Genomic DNA, 17,945 nt, shown 5'->3' with positions numbered 1-17,945 from the left:
GGTCTTTGGCGTGACGAGCGAACGCTTTCACCACTAGGCTACCCCACCGCCCCTATTTGTTTGTAATGGTATAGTTGAGTGTGACTTGAGTAAAACAAGATCGGTGTATATTATTTATGTGTCAATCTTATTATTTTGTATTATTTAAATGAACTCGAAATTGAGTGGACAATCATGCCATTTTTCATTTTAATTGTGTATGTTGTTTGTTATCTAATTGTCTCTTGTCGCATAAAAATCAGCAGCTGTCAAAAGGAAACGCAGAATGACCAAGAAACGAGCCTTTATTAAAGTGTTGTAAAACTTAAAAGAAGCTTAGTAAATGTACTAATGCAGTTCATTATGTGCATTGTGTGCAGAAGATAAGTAACTATCACTTGACACGTGAGTACACTTTGTTCTTCGGAAAGTAATCATTACTGACCGGTACATTTTACCAATCAACGATAGGCCATATTCAAATCTTCACTAGTTTGTAAAGTCGTCAGAGAGGACAGTGAAAACAACATAAATGATATGTATTTTTACATGATCATCTGCTCACTTTCCACTGGACACAGTCTTCCATCTGAGTGGTCCCTGAAGATAGATTACACCGTTATTTGTTCATGTTGCATTTTCACCCAATTTGTTTTGACATGTCACATATGAGTTGGAAGCAGAGGAATAGGGTGATGACAAGGTGTGGGGAAGTCATCTGATGGTGATGACGTAAGACCCATTTGTGTGACTGTGTGTGTGTTGATGTAATCTGATGATGATGACGTAAGACCCATTTGTGTGACTGTGTGTGTGTTGATGTCAGAGTGTGTTGATGTAATCTGATGATGATGACTTAAGATCCATTTGATTGACTGAGTGTGTGTTGATGTCAGAGTGTATTGATGTAATCTGATGATGATGACGTAAGACCCATTTGATTGACTGAGTGTGTGTTGATGTCAGAGTGTGTTGATGTAATCTGATGATGATGACGTAAGACCCATTTGTGTTACTGTGTGTGTGTTGATGTAATCTGATGATGATGACGTAAGACCCATTTGTGTGACTGTGTGTATGTGATGATGTCAGAGTGTGTTGATGTAATCTGATGATGATGACTTAAGATCCATTTGGTGTTACTGTGTGTGTGTTGATGTAATCTGATGATGATGACGTAAGACCCATTTGTGTGACTGTGTGTATGTGATGATGTCAGAGTGTGTTGATGTAATCTGATGATGATGACTTAAGATCCATTTGTGTTACTGTGTGTGTGCTGATGTAATCTGATGATGATGACGTAAGACCCATTTGTGTGACTGTGTGTATGTGTGATGATGTCAGAATGTGTTGATGTAATCTGATGATGATGACTTAAGATCCATTTGTGTTACTGTGTGTGTGTTGATGTAATCTGATGATGATGACGTAAGACCCATTTGTGTGACTGTGTGTATGATGATGATGTCAGAGTGTGTTGATGTAATCTGATGATGATGACTTAAGATCCATCTGTGTTACTGTGTGTGTGTTGATGTAATCTGATGATGATGACGTAAGACCCATTTGTGTGTACTGTGATGTGTGTTGATGTAATCTGATGATGATGACGTAAGACCCATTTGTGTTACTGTGTGTGTTGATGTAATCTGATGATGATGACGTAAGACCCATTTGTGTTACTGTGTGTGTGTTGATGTAATCTGATGATGATGACGTAAGACCCATTTGTGTTACTGTGTGTGTGTTGATGTAATCTGATGATGATGACGTAAGACCCATTTGTGTGACTGTGTGTATGTGATGATGTCAGAGTGTGTTGATGTAATCTGATGATGATGACTTAAGATCCATTTGTGTGACAGTGTGTGTGTTAATGTCAGAGTGTATTGATGTAATCTGATGATGATGACGTAAGACCCATTTGAGTGACTGAGTGTGTGTTGATGTCAGTGTGTTGATGTAATTGCATGATGATGTAAGGAACATTTGTGTGACTTTGTGTGTGTGTTGATGTCAGGGTGTGTTGATGTAATGGGATGATGATGTAAGGAACATTTGTGTGACTGTGAGTGTGTGTTGATTTCAGGGTGTCGGATGTAATCTGATGATGATGTAAGACCCATTTGTGTGACTTTGTGTGTGTGTGTGTTGATGTCAGGGTGTGTCGATGTAATTGGATGATGACGTAAGGAACATTTGTGTGACTGTGAGTGTGTGTCGATGTAATCTGATGATGATGTAAGGAACATCTGTGTGACGGTGAGTGTGTGTTGATGTAATCTGATGATGATGTAAGGAACAGTTGTGTGACTGTGCATGTGTGTTCTGATGTCAAGGTGTGGGGAGGAAATCTGACGATAATGTTAGGAACATTTGTGTGACTGTGTGTGGTTGTTGATGTAATCTTATGACATCGAAAGGAACATTTGTGTGACTGTTTGTATGTTCATGTCAGGGTGTGTGATGTAATGGTATGGTGATGATGACGTATAGTGGTGTGGTGTGTAGTGGTGTGGTTGAGTAGTGCGGTGGAGGTAGTGTGTCGTTGTGTTGTGTGGAGGCCTTGGTGTAGTGTCGTGGTGCTAGAGCAACATAGTGGAATGAGTCATTGTTTTAAGTAGCATCAACAATGTTAGTGTAACGTACACTGTGGTCTAATTAGACATGCTTTCCCCTTCTCTGTCCGCAGTTTTGTCGTTGTCTTCTCTGGGTTGCAGATTGTTATCAGCAATGTAACGTTGCAAGAAGGCTCGGCAGGCGTTGTATCCACGCTGCAAAGGCATCATTATCATAATTTGTTGCGTGCATAGTTTGTGAAAGTTTTAATTTGGTTGAGAAACACTTAAATAATATAATAATGTGTCGTCCATTGTTCTGTTAAACCTACCCACCCACTGCAAAGACAGATTAATTATGGTTATCAATCAATCTTATGTTCTCTAACTTCTTTGGAGTAGTAAGCTTCGACAAGGATCCTCACTCTGTCCGTAGCTTTTCTGTATGTAGGCAAACACTTACCATGACAACGAACCTCTTGTCCGCATCCTCCAGCTCGAAGTCTGTGGTGTCCACATGTCCAGTGTTGATGCCAACAGTCCTGTCAATGTCACACGGCTGTTGGATAAATGAATATTTCAATAAAGCATTTGATTTCATGGTATGAAAAATTCAAAAAAAGAACAGTTACTTGTAATACTTTCAGATGTTCACCTCCATTGCCTTAATGCAAAACAAATATCTATGACTAGCTGCCGTGTATTGTATTCTTCACACCACTGACAAAAAAAGGGGGGGGGGGGGGTTAGCTTAGTGGTTAAAGCGTCCGCTCGTCACGCCGAAGACCCAGGTTCGATTCCCCACAGGGCTAAAAATGTGCGAAGCCCATAGCTGGTGTCTCCCGCCGTGATATTGCTGGAATATTGCTAAAAACGGAGTAAAACCATACTCACTCACTCACTCACTGACCGTACCTTTTTTCCTTTGCACCGTTTGTTGCAGTATTGTCTTCCAGGTTCAAGTTTACGTGCCTATGCATGTATTTGATATGGTTGCCATGCTACCAAGGGTAGCACACGCTAGCCTGTTAGAGAAGACCTGGTTTTATTCACTATTTGATAATCATTCATAACACATGCTGACGCTAATGTCGGAATTGTGCAATTAATCATATATATAAACGTAATCATGCATATATATTCTGTAGGTGGCCACGGTTTTGACAACCTAGTCTCAACTCAAGTCTGTTCCCTAAGATCAAATTGTGTTTAAAGAATTAACAAAACGTCTCTGTTATTTAAGGCCGTGTTCAGCAACATGGTCTGTAAATAATGGGTAAGGCAACCCAATGGTCGACATGCTGAGCATCAGTGTATTCAGCTGGGATACGATGGCAAGCATCCATCAAGACAGTGAGTCTGACCACCCGATCCTATTAGTCATCTTCTATGGAGAGCATTGGTTCATGCAAAGATATTCCAACCCAGTTCTTCAAGTGTATTCCGGAACCGATTGGCCTGATATTGGGTTAAAACTAATATACTTTATTCCTATTTACACAATATTTAGGTAAGGTTTACATTGTTCAGGTCGACAAAACTATAAAATCCAACCATGGCATTTGGTTTTCAAGTATTGTTTTGGTTAATTTGATAATTGATAGAGCAAGAGGATCTGAGTGGGAAATCAGCGACGTGTAACGTGAGTGAGTGAGTGAGTAACACTCACCGCTTGTAACAATATTCCAGCAATATCATGGCGGGGGAAACCAGAGATGGGCTTCACACATTGTACCCATGTGGGGAATAGAACCCGGGTCTTTGGCGTGACGAGCGAACGCTTTAACCACTAGGTTACCCCAACGCCCCCTGACGTGTAACGCGGTGGCAAGGGTATGGTAGTATAGTCTGGTGGTGTCAGGGTGTAGTGTTGTGTCTGGGCGTAACTACGGCGCACTTATACAGCAATAAAGAATCATTTTAAGCATTTTCCACACATACATTCAATGGGAATAGTTTTTGTTAGGCATCATTGAATGTGTTCTTTAAGTATAATTTCATATCAATAATATTTGCTACATGCATATTTGGTTTTGTTCTTTCCCTGTTGGTAGATATACGTAGACAAAATATGGATTTAAGTTAGAAATTTGGGATCAAACGTCACTTTGACTGTTAGGGCAGGGCATAAACCTTTTCCTGAAAACCTGGCATTATCTGTGATCCAGTATTCCATGCATATAGTGTTTACATCTATTTCCTCCTGTATACCAAACGGAATTTGTTTCTAAGGATAGTCCAGACTGGGTTATATTCTTTTGCACTGACGTTCTAAATTTTTCTGCGACATCACTGCATGTCAGCATAATGTGGGAGAAAATCCCGGAGTAATCCTCGTCTCAGACGGTACCACAGTATTGTGAAAAGCACGAAAAACTAATATTGTTTCTGGGCCGCTGATGTTTATCTGCATCATTGAAAAATACACATCGATCATTATTTTAATGATAAACCTCTGACAGTTAAATACAAAAGAAACAAGAAAAGACAAAACAAACCAACAAACAAAAAAACCAAAAAACCAACACACCCACTAAAAAAACCCAAAAAACAAAACAAACCAACTTTTTCTGAAGGGTTGATATAACAACAACACACACACACGCACGCACGCACGCACGCACGCACACACACGCCGAACCATACCTTAGTAGTCATCTTCCTGATGTTCAGGAGAAGTGTATTTTGGATGCTATTAACATAGCTCGGTAAACTGTTTACAACGCTTCTTCTGACGCCAAGTGATCGCTGCCGAATATTGATGCCATGGTCTTCCATAAAACTCAAAAGTTCACTGTAATGAATCTGTAAAATAAACAATCCGAATACAGTCATACTTATTTTTGTTTGTTTGTTTGTTTGTTTGTTTTAACGCCACGCTCAACAATATCCCAGCTACATAAGGGCATTTTATGAAATAATCGAGTCTGGACCAGACAATCAACCGATTGGAATCATGCCCATCCATCTGCGCAATTGGGATACGATGACATGCATCAACCAAGTAATTGTACATATCCCGGCTGTGCGGTTCGTTGCTCTTAATATCAATCACCTTATTAGAGAAGCATTTCCACAAGCCGTGCTGTAGCAGGGATTTTGCAGGATACGTTGTTTCACAGCACTAACAAGTATATGGTAGATATGTATTTCAATGGTATAGGTTCTGGGGTCTACTGAGGACAAAGTACTAAACTGGTTGTTCAGCAATGCCAGCAAAATACGCGTTTGTGAAATGAAAAAAAGAAATGCTTTTTCATCTCTATTGGGTATCATGCCTCTCTGCCCTACAACTTGCCAACTTGTACACTTTACTGTCTCCATTACCGTCAATATTTACCTCCCCTGTGCCATCTTGGTCCAAAATATGAAACGCTTGTTCTGGACTCACACCTTCCCCGAACAGAATTTGGGCCTGGTCGTTCGTGAATGACCCCTAGAATAAAAAATAACATCAATCAATCTTCATATTCCAATGTATGATTTCACCTTACCATTATGATAATTGTCTTCTTAAGAAAAACATAGGCGAGTATGGTGTTACGAAAATATTCAAGCAATAAGAGATGGTGGACACAAACAATGGGCTCCAAGCGCTGAGAATCACACTCATGTCTTCGACGTGATGTAGGAACGCTAAACCACGAAGTATACCGTCGTCTCATCAATGAAGGGAGGTAGAATGTGCTGCATACAAGAGAGAGTGAGTGAGTGAGTGAGTGAGGTTTTAGCAATATTCCAGCAATATCACTGCGGGGTACACCAGAAATGGCCTCCACACATTGTACCCATGTGGGGAATCGAACCGATTCAAACGAGCGTAACGAGCGAACGCTATTACCACTAGGCTACCCCCATCGCCCGCATAAAAGAGGAAACAGGTTGCCCAGAGACATGCTTCGTGAGCGAGGTAATCGAAAATACCTGGCTTCGGTAACAAGACATAATATTCAGCTGCCTGACAATGTCCACTTCTTGGTCCGACGTGAGAGGTCAACCAAAGAAGTCAAAATTGTTTTAGTATTTAATACACGGTTTACACATCATCGTATCCCAGTTCGTAGATGAATGTTCGTGATATCAATCACTGGATTGTTTGGTCCAGATTCGATTATTTAACAGTCCGTCGCCATATAGTTGTAATATTGCTTATCACGGCGTTAAACAAACAAACAAACAAACACACGGTTTACATCACATATTCGAAAGGCAACAATAATGACGGTGTTTTGTCAGACTTGTATTGTATTCCCTCTTCAGGTGGAAATACACTGGGGGGAAATTCCCTCGTCAGGATACCCTTGAAGATACGGGTTAGAATTGATTTTGTTGCAAGAGGTGACTGAAGGGATCGGGTGTTCAGGTTCGCTGACTTGGTTGACACATGTCATCGTAGCCCATTTGCGAAGATCAATGCACATGCTGTCGATCATTGGATTGTCTTGTCCAGATTCGATTATTTACATACCGCCACCATATAACTGGAATATTGCAGAGTGCGGCGTAAAACAACAGACAAACCAAAAACAAACCCTCGTCAGGTCAAAGACATATGTTCTATTATCTGTTCCCAGACAATGTGTGGAGGCAACTGCGTGTGTCTCTCGCGGGAATAATGCTGAAAGCTACACAAACAGACGGTATTTAAAACTACGAGACGTACACCTTTCATGGCGTTTTCCAACTCCTTCCGGCCAATGACCTTGTCCTGATTCATATTGCACTGGTCAATGACCTGAAACATAAAAATACTTAGGGTCTGAATCAGTTGTTGCTTACATGTAGGAATCAGTATAGATCAAGTGTAAGATTCAGACAGTTCTATTTCTGTTTACAGGCCATGGCCCACAATACAGTACATTTCCAAATTATTTATTTTGATGCTGATAAACCAGTAACAAAAATACAATATTGCCAGAACATTACTACAATAGCAAACAATTTTGCACAATGTATAGGCATAATATATTCTTCTAAACATATGAATCTTAGTATGCAAAATATTAACAATAATTATGCATTTCTGATTTTACGAACCTTTATCAGAAATTAGGCAATACAAAACAGACACATTTACATCCTCACATGACACAAGTCTTCCAAAACCTTCCCTACACGGGTTACTAATATATGTATGGTCAAAACATTGCATCGTTACCAACTAATGATATGCCTTTGCTGTGGCAATATAACCAGAGTCTATTACAGTATAGTGTATCATTATGCCTCCCTGCTTCAGTTGCAAGTTTAAAGTTATTTTACATATGAAGTGGCTTAAAACATGTTTGTACTACCATGGAATAGTTAAGGAAACATATCTTTCAACTTGTAACATTGTCTTAAACTGACACTTAAATGTTGAAGAGTATGATGCCAATCCTAGCTCAAACAATCAAACAATCTCTGCTTAAAAAGTGAGATAAACATTTTTACATTTCCTATGTCCCGACTTATCCATAAAATACCAAAGCCAATTTGAAATAAATTATTTCTGATATGCGATGCCCATGTAATTCTCCCTACATCATTAAGTGTCTTAAGCATACAATAAGCTTGATAAGGTATTCTATTGTTATTCATCATAATCCTATTGTTATTCTTGATAAGGTATTCTATTGTTATTCATCATAATCAGTTTTGATAAGGTATTCTATTGTTATTCATCATAATCAGTTTTGATAAGGTATTCTATTGTTATTCATCATAATCAGTTTTGATAAGGTATTCTATTGTTATTCATCATAATCAGTTTTGATTTATTGATAATCTATTGTTATTCATCATAATCAGATTTGATAAGGTATTCTATTGTTATTCATCATAATCGGTTTTGATAAGGTATTCTATTGTTATTCATCATAATCAGTTTTGATAAGATATTCTATTGTTATTCAACCTAAACAATTTACACCAGTATTTTACTGGTTTTAACATGTAATTATACTGAAGGGGAACCCTGCCACATTCATCCAATGTCATAACATTACATGTATATTTATACAGCCTCAATACCCTCTTATATAACTGTGTTTGTACTTTTGCAACAAATTGTGACTAATAAACACCCCATATCTTTGCTACATAAGTAATTATAGGTACAGCCATTGTGTAAAATACTTCAAATACATTAAATAAAAAACTAGTCCATATTTATGTTGATAACCATAGAATGACATTAAAGTTTTATTTGCCTGAGACGCTAGACAACTCTGTGCCCTAGTCCATGATGGAGTAGGAGTAAACACAACACCAAGGTATCTACAATTGTTAACATTATCTATTCTGCTGTCCTTATAGTACCATTTGTCATAGGATCTAAGAGTACCACCTCTACGAAACACCATGATTATATTTTTGTTTCCAGAATATTTATCTTCCTTTGGAGCAGAGCTACAGCATCACTATCACCAGAAATATCATCCGCAAAAATAATGCAACCACATGTGAACCGTCTTGTGACATGAAGATACCATTTCCATCTTTCTCCTCAAGCATTAATGACAACCGATTTATGAAAATGATAAATATTATAGGACTCAAAATGCAACCTTGTCTAGTTCCGGTATTACACTGGAAAAACTCTGTTATTCCATTGGGTGTTCTAATGCAGGATAAAAGATCTGTATACATTGAAAAAGAAATTCCCAAAAATCTACCTTTAACACCGATATCATATAACCTCTGAAACAGAACTCTATGATAAATACAATAAAAAGCCTTACTAATATCAATGAATATACAATAGAACCTGTCATTTTTCTTTGAGGGATCTTTTTCAATCATTGCTTGCAAGAAGAATATTTGATCAACAGTTTGGCCTGAAACCAACTTGTAACTCTGAAATAACATTTCTCTTCAAGTTATCAACCTCTTTTCTAAAACGGCAGCAACAGTTTACAGAAGGTATCTATTAGTGAAATCCCTCTATAATTATCAACACTCATTTGTCTCCAGACAAATAGGGAGGTAATACATTTATCGGGCCGAGCCGTAGATGCATCCAGGATACCAGTGAAGATTTATCGGAATGTATACCCTGGAGATTATCGAGGATGTACATCGTCGTACCGGACGTCATATGTCGTTGCTCATCAACCACTAGTTTATGCTCACAATCAATTGTCTTGCAGTCCGTTGTTAAACAAATATAATATTGCTGACTGCAGCGTTGAAGAACATTCAGTCATCCACCTTGAGGGTGGGGTGGGGGTGGGGGGGTTAATAGTTTAGTAAGAATTAAGTCTCCAACGAATTTGTAAATGAGAAATCAGAAATGTTTCCGATTTTAAATATCTGGAAATATGTGCATTCATATTAAGATTTTTAATGGATGTGGTATGAAACTTGTGTGCCTGTCATTGTTTTACCATGATTTACCTTCAAGAACGAATTCATGGCGTCTGTTATCTTCTGGTGGATTCTTTTAGCTTTATTCATGTCCTCTTTTTTCTCTATCCAATTCCTTCAACAACAATCCATACATTGAGGGATGAAGGAATTACAGGCAGTGACAGACAAAGTCATACATGTTATATGCAATGTGGTGGTGGGTCATTTGAGACTATCATCATGTAACAGAGTTATTCACGTGAGAAAGTGAGTGAGTAGTTTTACACCGCTTTTAGCAGTATTCCAGCAACATCACGGCGGGGGACACCAGAAATGGGCTTCACACATTGTACCCATGTGGTGACTCGAACCCGAGTCTTCGGCGTGACGAGCGAACGCTTTGACCACCAGGCCACCTCACCACTCCCACTTGACAAAGACACTGTGTTAAATAATCAGAGACTTTAACCATTTTAACAAAGGTACTGAGGAAGATTCAATGCCTCTCACAACGGTTTTTAAGTTATAACAAAGCCAGTCGATTTGACTGAATAAGAATAGTTTAACGTCGCCTCCAGCAATATTCCAGCAATATCAAGGCTGGTGACACGCCTCAGAAGTGAGTGAGTGAGTGAGTTCATATTTAACGTCACATCGGCAATATTTCAGCCATATTGTGACGACAAAAAGTTATGTATTAAGAATAAACATATGTATACTTATTCAAAAACCTGCCAGCGAAGGACAGTATAACGACTAGAATATCACAATTCGATTAAAACTAGTTTGTGTTCAGTGTAAAATGTTAAATCATTTAAAAACATCACAATATAAAAACGGGCTATAGATCGCCAACAACTGAAGGTAGATCACCATACTAGGGACTACACGCCCCAGAAGCCTCCTGACATTACTGTATTTTAGACTTGCATGGGCAGTAATGGATATATTTGTTTCAGCGACAGTCTTGCTAGATACTAACTTGTATAAACATAAATAATTTCCTGGATTTCATCTTCTTTTTATTCTTTAATACAACGTTTCGGGGCCTGTTCCGGCCCCATCATCAGGTAAAACTAATGAACAGTGTTCCGGTCCCATCATCAGGTAAAACTAATGAACAGTGTTCCGGTCCCATCATCAGGTAAAACTAATGAACAGTGTTCCGGCCCCATCATCAGGTAAAACTAATGAACAGTGTTCCGGCCCCATCATCAGGTAATACTAATGAACAGTGTTCCGGTCCCATCATCAGGTAAAACTAATGAACAGTGTTCCGGCCCCATCATCAGGTAAAACTAATGAACAGTGTTCCGGTCCCATCATCAAGTAAAACTAATGAACACTGTTCCGGCCCCATCATCAGGTAAAAATAAGTAACAGTGTTCCGGCCCCATCATCAGGTAAAACTAATGAACAGTGTTCCGGTCCCATCATCAGGTAAAACTAATGAACAGTGTTCCGGTCCCATCATCAGGTAAAACTAATGAACAGTGTTCCGGTCCCATCATCAGGTAAAACTAATGAACAGTGTTCCGGTCCCATCATCAGGTAAAACTAATGAACAGTGTTCCGGTCCTATCATCAGGTAAAACTAATGAACAGTGTTCCGGTCCCATCATCAGGTAAAACTAATGAACAGTGTTCCGGCCCCATCATCAGGTAAAACTAATGAACAGTGTTCCGGTCCCATCATCAAGTAAAACTAATGAACACTGTTCCGGCCCCATCATCAGGTAAAAATAAGTAACAGTGTTCCGGCCCCATCATCAGGTAAAACTAATGAACAGTGTTCCGGTCCCATCATCAGGTAAAACTAATGAACAGTGTTCCGGTCCCATCATCAGGTAAAACTAATGAACAGTGTTCCGGTCCCATCATCAGGTAAAACTAATGAACAGTGTTCCGGTCCCATCATCAGGTAAAACTAATGAACAGTGTTCCGGTCCTATCATCAGGTAAAACTAATGAACAGTGTTCCGGTCCCATCATCAGATAAAACTAATGAACAGTGTTCCGGCCCCATCATCAGGTAAAACTAATGAACAGTGTCCCGGCCCCATCATCAGGTAAAACTAATGAACAGTAACTGTTACTGTGTCCATGGCTGGAACAGGCCCCAAAACGTTGTATCAAAGAATAAAAATAAGATGAAATCCAGGAAAATATTTATGTTCATCAAATAGCGTCTTCTAAAATGCCAATCACGGAACTAACTTGTATAGTTTCGTTTCTACACTTGGTTTGACCGGTTGGACAGACTTGACCTTCCTCTCGAGACTTTGCCTCAGATAATCTCTTTCATTGTCCGCGTACTGTGGACACAGAAATGAAACAAGTTCAACAAAGGCTGTAATACACTTCGTAATGGCATTCTTTGTGTTATTATATATATTTGTAGCCTCTCTTCCCAGACAGAACAACAGGGGCAAGTGAAATCATTGCTATTTCTCGCAATTATTATTTTGGGCATTTTAGAACCAACTTAAAAAGTTAAAACGTTGAATTTTTATAACATCTTTGGTTAAATGACACAGTTCATAACGGATCGAGAAAAGTGACAAAAGCGGTTCTACAGAGAAAAGTTGATAACTCTTGCTTTCAAAATATTCAGAAGGAACAACAAAAGCTCTTACACCAGATGTTGTATCACATTTTTCAGACAACCTGAACATTTTACAAATATGGTAAGTATTTCAGATGCCATAAATGTTTTTTGGATGCGGAATATTTGGATGCTCCTATTTCGTTTTAATGAAATAACATATTTTGTAGACGTCTTAACTTGTAGTACGTCTTGTTGGTGTAAAGGACGGTACACATATGATTCTCGCTTCGCATACTCGACTCCCTTTCATGGTTTGAAAGAAGCAACTTAATATCTAGTCTATTTATTAGTATTTGAAGGACATACATCAGTTATTCATATACTATTTAGACAATAACTACCGAGTGACGGAGAAAGACAGATTATTTTCCCCGAGTTATCTGAATTACGTAATTGTCAAGCCTTGGCGAGAAAACTACATAATCAAAATATCGAGGGAAAGATAAGGTGTGTAACATACGCTTAACAAACACCCATCACAGGTAGAAACTGTTCATCTCGCAACTGCTTTCCAGCTTGATAAATACATGCATGTAGGTGTCCTAAACGTCATATGTATGTGGTTTACGTGTAATGTCCTCCAGTACTTACCCATGCTTGTTGTAAGAGGCAACTAACGGGATCGGGTGGCCAGGCTCGCTGACTTGGTTGACACATGTCATCGGTTCCTAACTGCGCAGATGGATGCTCATGCTGTTGATCACTGGATTGTCTGGTCCAGACTCGATTATTTACAGACCGCCGCCATATAGCTGGAATATTGCTGAGTGCGGCGTAAAACTAAACTCACTCACTCACTACAGTACTTACTAACAGAAAGCCGAGCGTTTTGTTGGAGCGGCTGGCCTGGTTGAACCTGTTTTCAAACAATGTTGGGAGGTCGTCCAACGGCTGTAGACGTGCGATGAAGTTGTCAGATTTATCCATTGACAGGAACCAACCTGTGGGATATTTCTACATATTACATCATATCTGGGGCCCGTTTCACTAAGCGATCGTAGCGCTACGACTGTCGTAATTCTATGTTAAAGTATGGGAAATACGATCACCTTAGCGCTACGATCGCTTTGAGAAACGGGTCCCTGTTCTCTAAGAAAGGTCTCAACCAAATGATATCGTAATTATTCAAACTAGAAACTAGCTAAGATACATAGCGTTCACTTCATGTTAGTGAACGCTATGTATATTAGTTCGTTAGTAACGTTCTACATGACCCTCCTTAATGTAGTGGACAGTCCGCCAGCCCAGAGAGCTGTTGTTGGTTTGTTGTTTTACGCCGCACTTAACAATATTCCATCTATATGGCGGCGGTCTGTAAATAATCGAGTCTGGACCAGACAATCCAGTGATCAGCATCAGGAGCATCAATTGGGATACGATAACGTCACAAACGTGTCAACCAAGTCAGCGAGCCTGACCACCCGGTCCCGTTAGTCGCCTCTTATGACAAGCTGAAGACCAATTCTAACCCGCATCTTTATTAGTACCTCCCGGGTTAGAAAGAATATTGATCTTCAGTAACCCATCCTTGTCGTAAGAGGCGAGGTGACACATGTCATCGGTTCCCAATTGCTCAGATCGGTGCTCATGCTGGTGATCACTGGATTGTCTTGTCCAGACTCGATTATTTACAGATTAAATTAGTACCTCGATTATTTAGTACCTCAGTGGGCTAATGCCTTAAACTCTATTTCCATATTAGTACAAGCTGTGAGAGGAAACAGGTGTAGACACAGACACACATGCACTGAATTAAACGTAGACACGTGTCTCACACAGACGTAAGCAAAAACACACCGATACTGACACACACACACACAGACACGCACATAGACACGCACGCACACACATAGACACGCACGCACACATAGACACACACATAGACACACACACATAGACACGCACACATAGACACGCACACAAAGACACACACACACATATAGACACACACACACACATACACACACACATAGACACACGGTGCACATGCACGTTTAACAATACTTACTGCCACACAATGCCCCTCATTACCCCATTACCATGATAATCTACACTCTTTAGTGAAAAAGAGAAAGAAATAACAAAATGGACACTATTTCAAAAAACTTCTCACTGAATATTGGTGTAGCTTTGATAGTGCTAAAAGAAAGCAATGACATAAAGAACTGTGATTTGTACCCGAGTTTGGACTCTATTAGAAACAAATGAATGAATTTTGCAGACATTAAATAGATTAGAAATATACTTTAGGATAACTTCTGTGAGAGGCATTTAGAAGTTGGATCAGTAAGGAGGAATAACGATATATGGATGACCAACTTCTTTGTTACAGTGAGAGTGATGTTTCGGGGTAGGTTCCAGAATAAGGGAGGAAAAGTATACATACAAGTGTGAGGAGATGTTTAATTTGTACAGTTCAAGGTAATGTTTGTACAGTACAATACTCTAGGATGTTGACAGTTTGGAAGGTCAGTAAATAATATAAATAGCAACCCTTGTCGTAATGAGCAGTCCTCACCGTCAAAACAGTGTACTGGGTAGTTACAGAGAGTACCGCCATCAATGAAGGTGTCCTCAGAGCCGTGCTGGTTATATAGTATAGGTGTAAACAGACCTGTGAACAACAGATACACAGATGTACACATATTCTTCTCCTCGGAGTTAGTGAGTATGATTTTACGTCCGTTTTACCAACATTCCACCAATATTCAAGCAACATGCCAACAGCATCGTGGCGGGGACACCACAAATGGGTTCACAGATTGTACCCATGTGGGAACCGAACCCGGGTCTTTGACAATATGAAACACAGCGATCAAAGGCTTACCTGGGAGAGACATTGACATGCGCACTGCGACCCTGACTGGCATATCCGGTGTAGTTTTGGGGTGGCAGTATTCTGCTGTCATGAGGTTCAAGTTGGTGACGACGACGCACAGCTCGCGGCCATATTTCTTCCGAATCTGACGTATTGGATGGGTTCAGTAAAACATGATAACATTAATGATAACAATTTATTCCACCCGTGAGGATCAGGGTTAGAACTGGTCATTAGAACACCCAGAATGCCTCCTTCGACAAGCATGGGTTGCTGAAGACCAATTCTAACCCGGATCTTCATGGGTACCAGTGTTCAGGAACAGCTAACACGCCCAAAAGGAAGCGTGACTTATTCTTGTGGGTACAAAGTGTGGTGTAGTACGATGCAATCTGAGCACAAGGGTGATCAAAGCTCCCATTCCTCAACATAGACTTTTTATGTACAACGATGCCCAGCATATAAGCAGAATTCTAATATACTTGAGATATTATTGATGTTTAAAAAATGTGTTCTATTTCGTCACTGATGAAAATCACTAATCTCTTTCTGGCGTCATAGTTTCATGAAAGTTTTTGATAAATATGTCTTACTTATGGTAAATAACAATGTTCTACCTGTTCAAACGTGATGTCTTCAGACCCTGTCTTTAGTCGTAATATGTCGCCAAACCATTCGTAGATTCTATTTCCTGGGTGCCAGCCAAATCTCTTGAACAGGTTCCGTACACCACCAAAAAATCCCCCGTCTGCAAAAACACAAAACGATTTTTGTTATAGATGAATTTTAAAGAAATGGTTTCTGACACATCACAAAAACGATGCACTAATACATGCAGAAAACAAATAAATTATCATGCAATGCCCTTATACCCGAGATATCAAGCGATCCTAAGAATTGTTTTAGTGAAATTGCAGCTAAACCAAATATGTCACCGATGAAGTGAGTTAGTGAGTGAGTATGGTTTTACGCCGCTTTTAGCAAAATTTCAGCAATTTTACGGCGGGGACGCCGTTAAATTAGCTTCACACATTGTACCCATGCGGAAAATCGAACTCGGTTCTTGGGCGTGTCGGGCGAACGCTTTAACCACTAGGCTACCCCACCGCCCCCGTCACCGATGAAAGTAGTAGAAGATCTTAATCGTCTTGTAATGTGTATGAGTAGTGTTCTGTATTCACCTGGACTGCTGGTACTGTACGGGACATGTTCACTGCATGTTTGAATTGGAACTAAGTCTATCTCCGCATATGAACACATCAGATAATTTTTAAAATATTTCAAAAAATTGTTTTACGTTTCTTAAAACAAGTAGGGACTGTTGTCAAAAATGGATTTTACCACACCTTGTCGCAATCCATTTTGTCACCATGGGGATTTCAAGTAAGTATATGTTCAAACACTATTGTTGTCGTAAGTTGGATCGGGTTGTCAGGTTAGGTTGATGGTTGATGTAATGCATGGCGTTATGTGCCAATCTTTGGGAGATGTCAATCAGTGAAATGCCTAGTAAAGACTCGAATATATACTGACTGCCATAAATCTGGGATATTGATGACTGTGGCTTAAAAAACATCTGTTACATTGAAATCTCACTATGAAATGTGGGGACTATGTTTTCTTGTTCAATGCGTCGACAGGTTTTAATCTTCAAAATGTTTTCACTCTTTATTGTATAAAGTGTTACGATAAGGCTGAGATATTGCCGATGTGACGTTAAATATTAACTCACTCACTCTTGTTCAATGATACGTCAATGGCACAGTATCCCTATCTCATGTCACTGTAACCTCCATACCGCTTACACATCTAGTAGGGGCGGTGGGGTAGCCTAGTGGTTAAAGCGTTCGCTCATCACGCTGTAGACCAGGGTTCGATTCCTTACATGGGGACAATGTGTGAAGCCCATTTCTGGTGTCCCCAGTCGTGATATTGCTGGAATATTGCTAAAAGCGCGTAAAACGATACCCACTCACTCACTACACATGCAGTACAAAGACGACCAGGGGCTCCTTTCACGAAGCAACCTTTACTAAGGTTAACCTTAACTCCCATTCTTTAACATTGCACTAAGGCGTGAGTCACTAAGGTAACCTAAGTGCAATGTTAAAGAATGGGAGTAAAGGTTAACCTTAGTAAAGGTTGCTTCGTGAAAGGAGCCCCTGATCAGTAAGTACAAAGCGTCAAGGCTTGAGATTACCCAGTCTAGTATATCTACAGAAAAGACATGAAGGCAAAATATTGATGGCATGTATACGAAAGGATCATGTTTCCACGATATTGGTGTTTGCGACAGTATGAGCTTGTTCTTCTTTTAATTGCTAGTAGCACTCGTAACGCACAATGGTTTGATGTAAATGTTTCATTCTTGCCTAATGCTCAAAGTAAAGCAACTGTGAAATGTGGGCATATGTGACCAGCTGTAGAAATAGTGTGAGTGAGTTTAGTTTTACACTACTTTTAGCAATATTCCAGCAATATCACGGCGGGGGACACCAGAAATGGGCTTCACACATTGTACCCATGTGGGGAATCGAACCCGGGCCATCGGCGTGACGAACGAACGCTTTATCTACTAGACTACCCCAGCGTCCCGGTAGTAATGGACTGTCACAAGGTGTATGCATCATAGTCACCTGAGGACCAAGTT

At 39.7% G+C, this 17,945-nt stretch overlaps 1 protein-coding gene across 1 annotated transcript in view; it reads right to left on the bottom strand.

Moving 5' to 3' along the window:
- Nucleotides 1–266: 266 nt before the first annotated feature.
- LOC124260576 overlaps nucleotides 267–17,945 on the bottom strand; it is a 42,657-nt gene continuing 24,978 nt past the window's right edge. The window contains exons 3-14 of the mRNA XM_046694901.1: nucleotides 15,913–16,043; nucleotides 15,305–15,440; nucleotides 14,996–15,091; nucleotides 13,288–13,418; nucleotides 12,087–12,184; nucleotides 9,918–10,002; nucleotides 7,204–7,275; nucleotides 5,881–5,976; nucleotides 5,187–5,345; nucleotides 3,004–3,099; nucleotides 2,632–2,756; nucleotides 267–579 (exon numbers count right to left, since the gene is read on the bottom strand). Coding sequence (XP_046550857.1) covers nucleotides 2,640–2,756; nucleotides 3,004–3,099; nucleotides 5,187–5,345; nucleotides 5,881–5,976; nucleotides 7,204–7,275; nucleotides 9,918–10,002; nucleotides 12,087–12,184; nucleotides 13,288–13,418; nucleotides 14,996–15,091; nucleotides 15,305–15,440; nucleotides 15,913–16,043 — 1,217 coding nt within the window. The 3' untranslated portion in view covers nucleotides 267–579; nucleotides 2,632–2,639. The remainder of the gene's footprint in view (nucleotides 580–2,631; nucleotides 2,757–3,003; nucleotides 3,100–5,186; nucleotides 5,346–5,880; nucleotides 5,977–7,203; nucleotides 7,276–9,917; nucleotides 10,003–12,086; nucleotides 12,185–13,287; nucleotides 13,419–14,995; nucleotides 15,092–15,304; nucleotides 15,441–15,912; nucleotides 16,044–17,945) is intronic.

The sequence above is a fragment of the Haliotis rubra genome, unplaced genomic scaffold (assembly GCF_003918875.1).
Source record: "Haliotis rubra isolate DU_JTF1 unplaced genomic scaffold, ASM391887v1 Scf77, whole genome shotgun sequence".
NCBI lineage: Eukaryota > Metazoa > Mollusca > Gastropoda > Lepetellida > Haliotidae > Haliotis > Haliotis rubra.
Note: the sequence above shows the minus strand (reverse complement) of the source record. Positions and strands in the feature narration are given on the sequence as shown.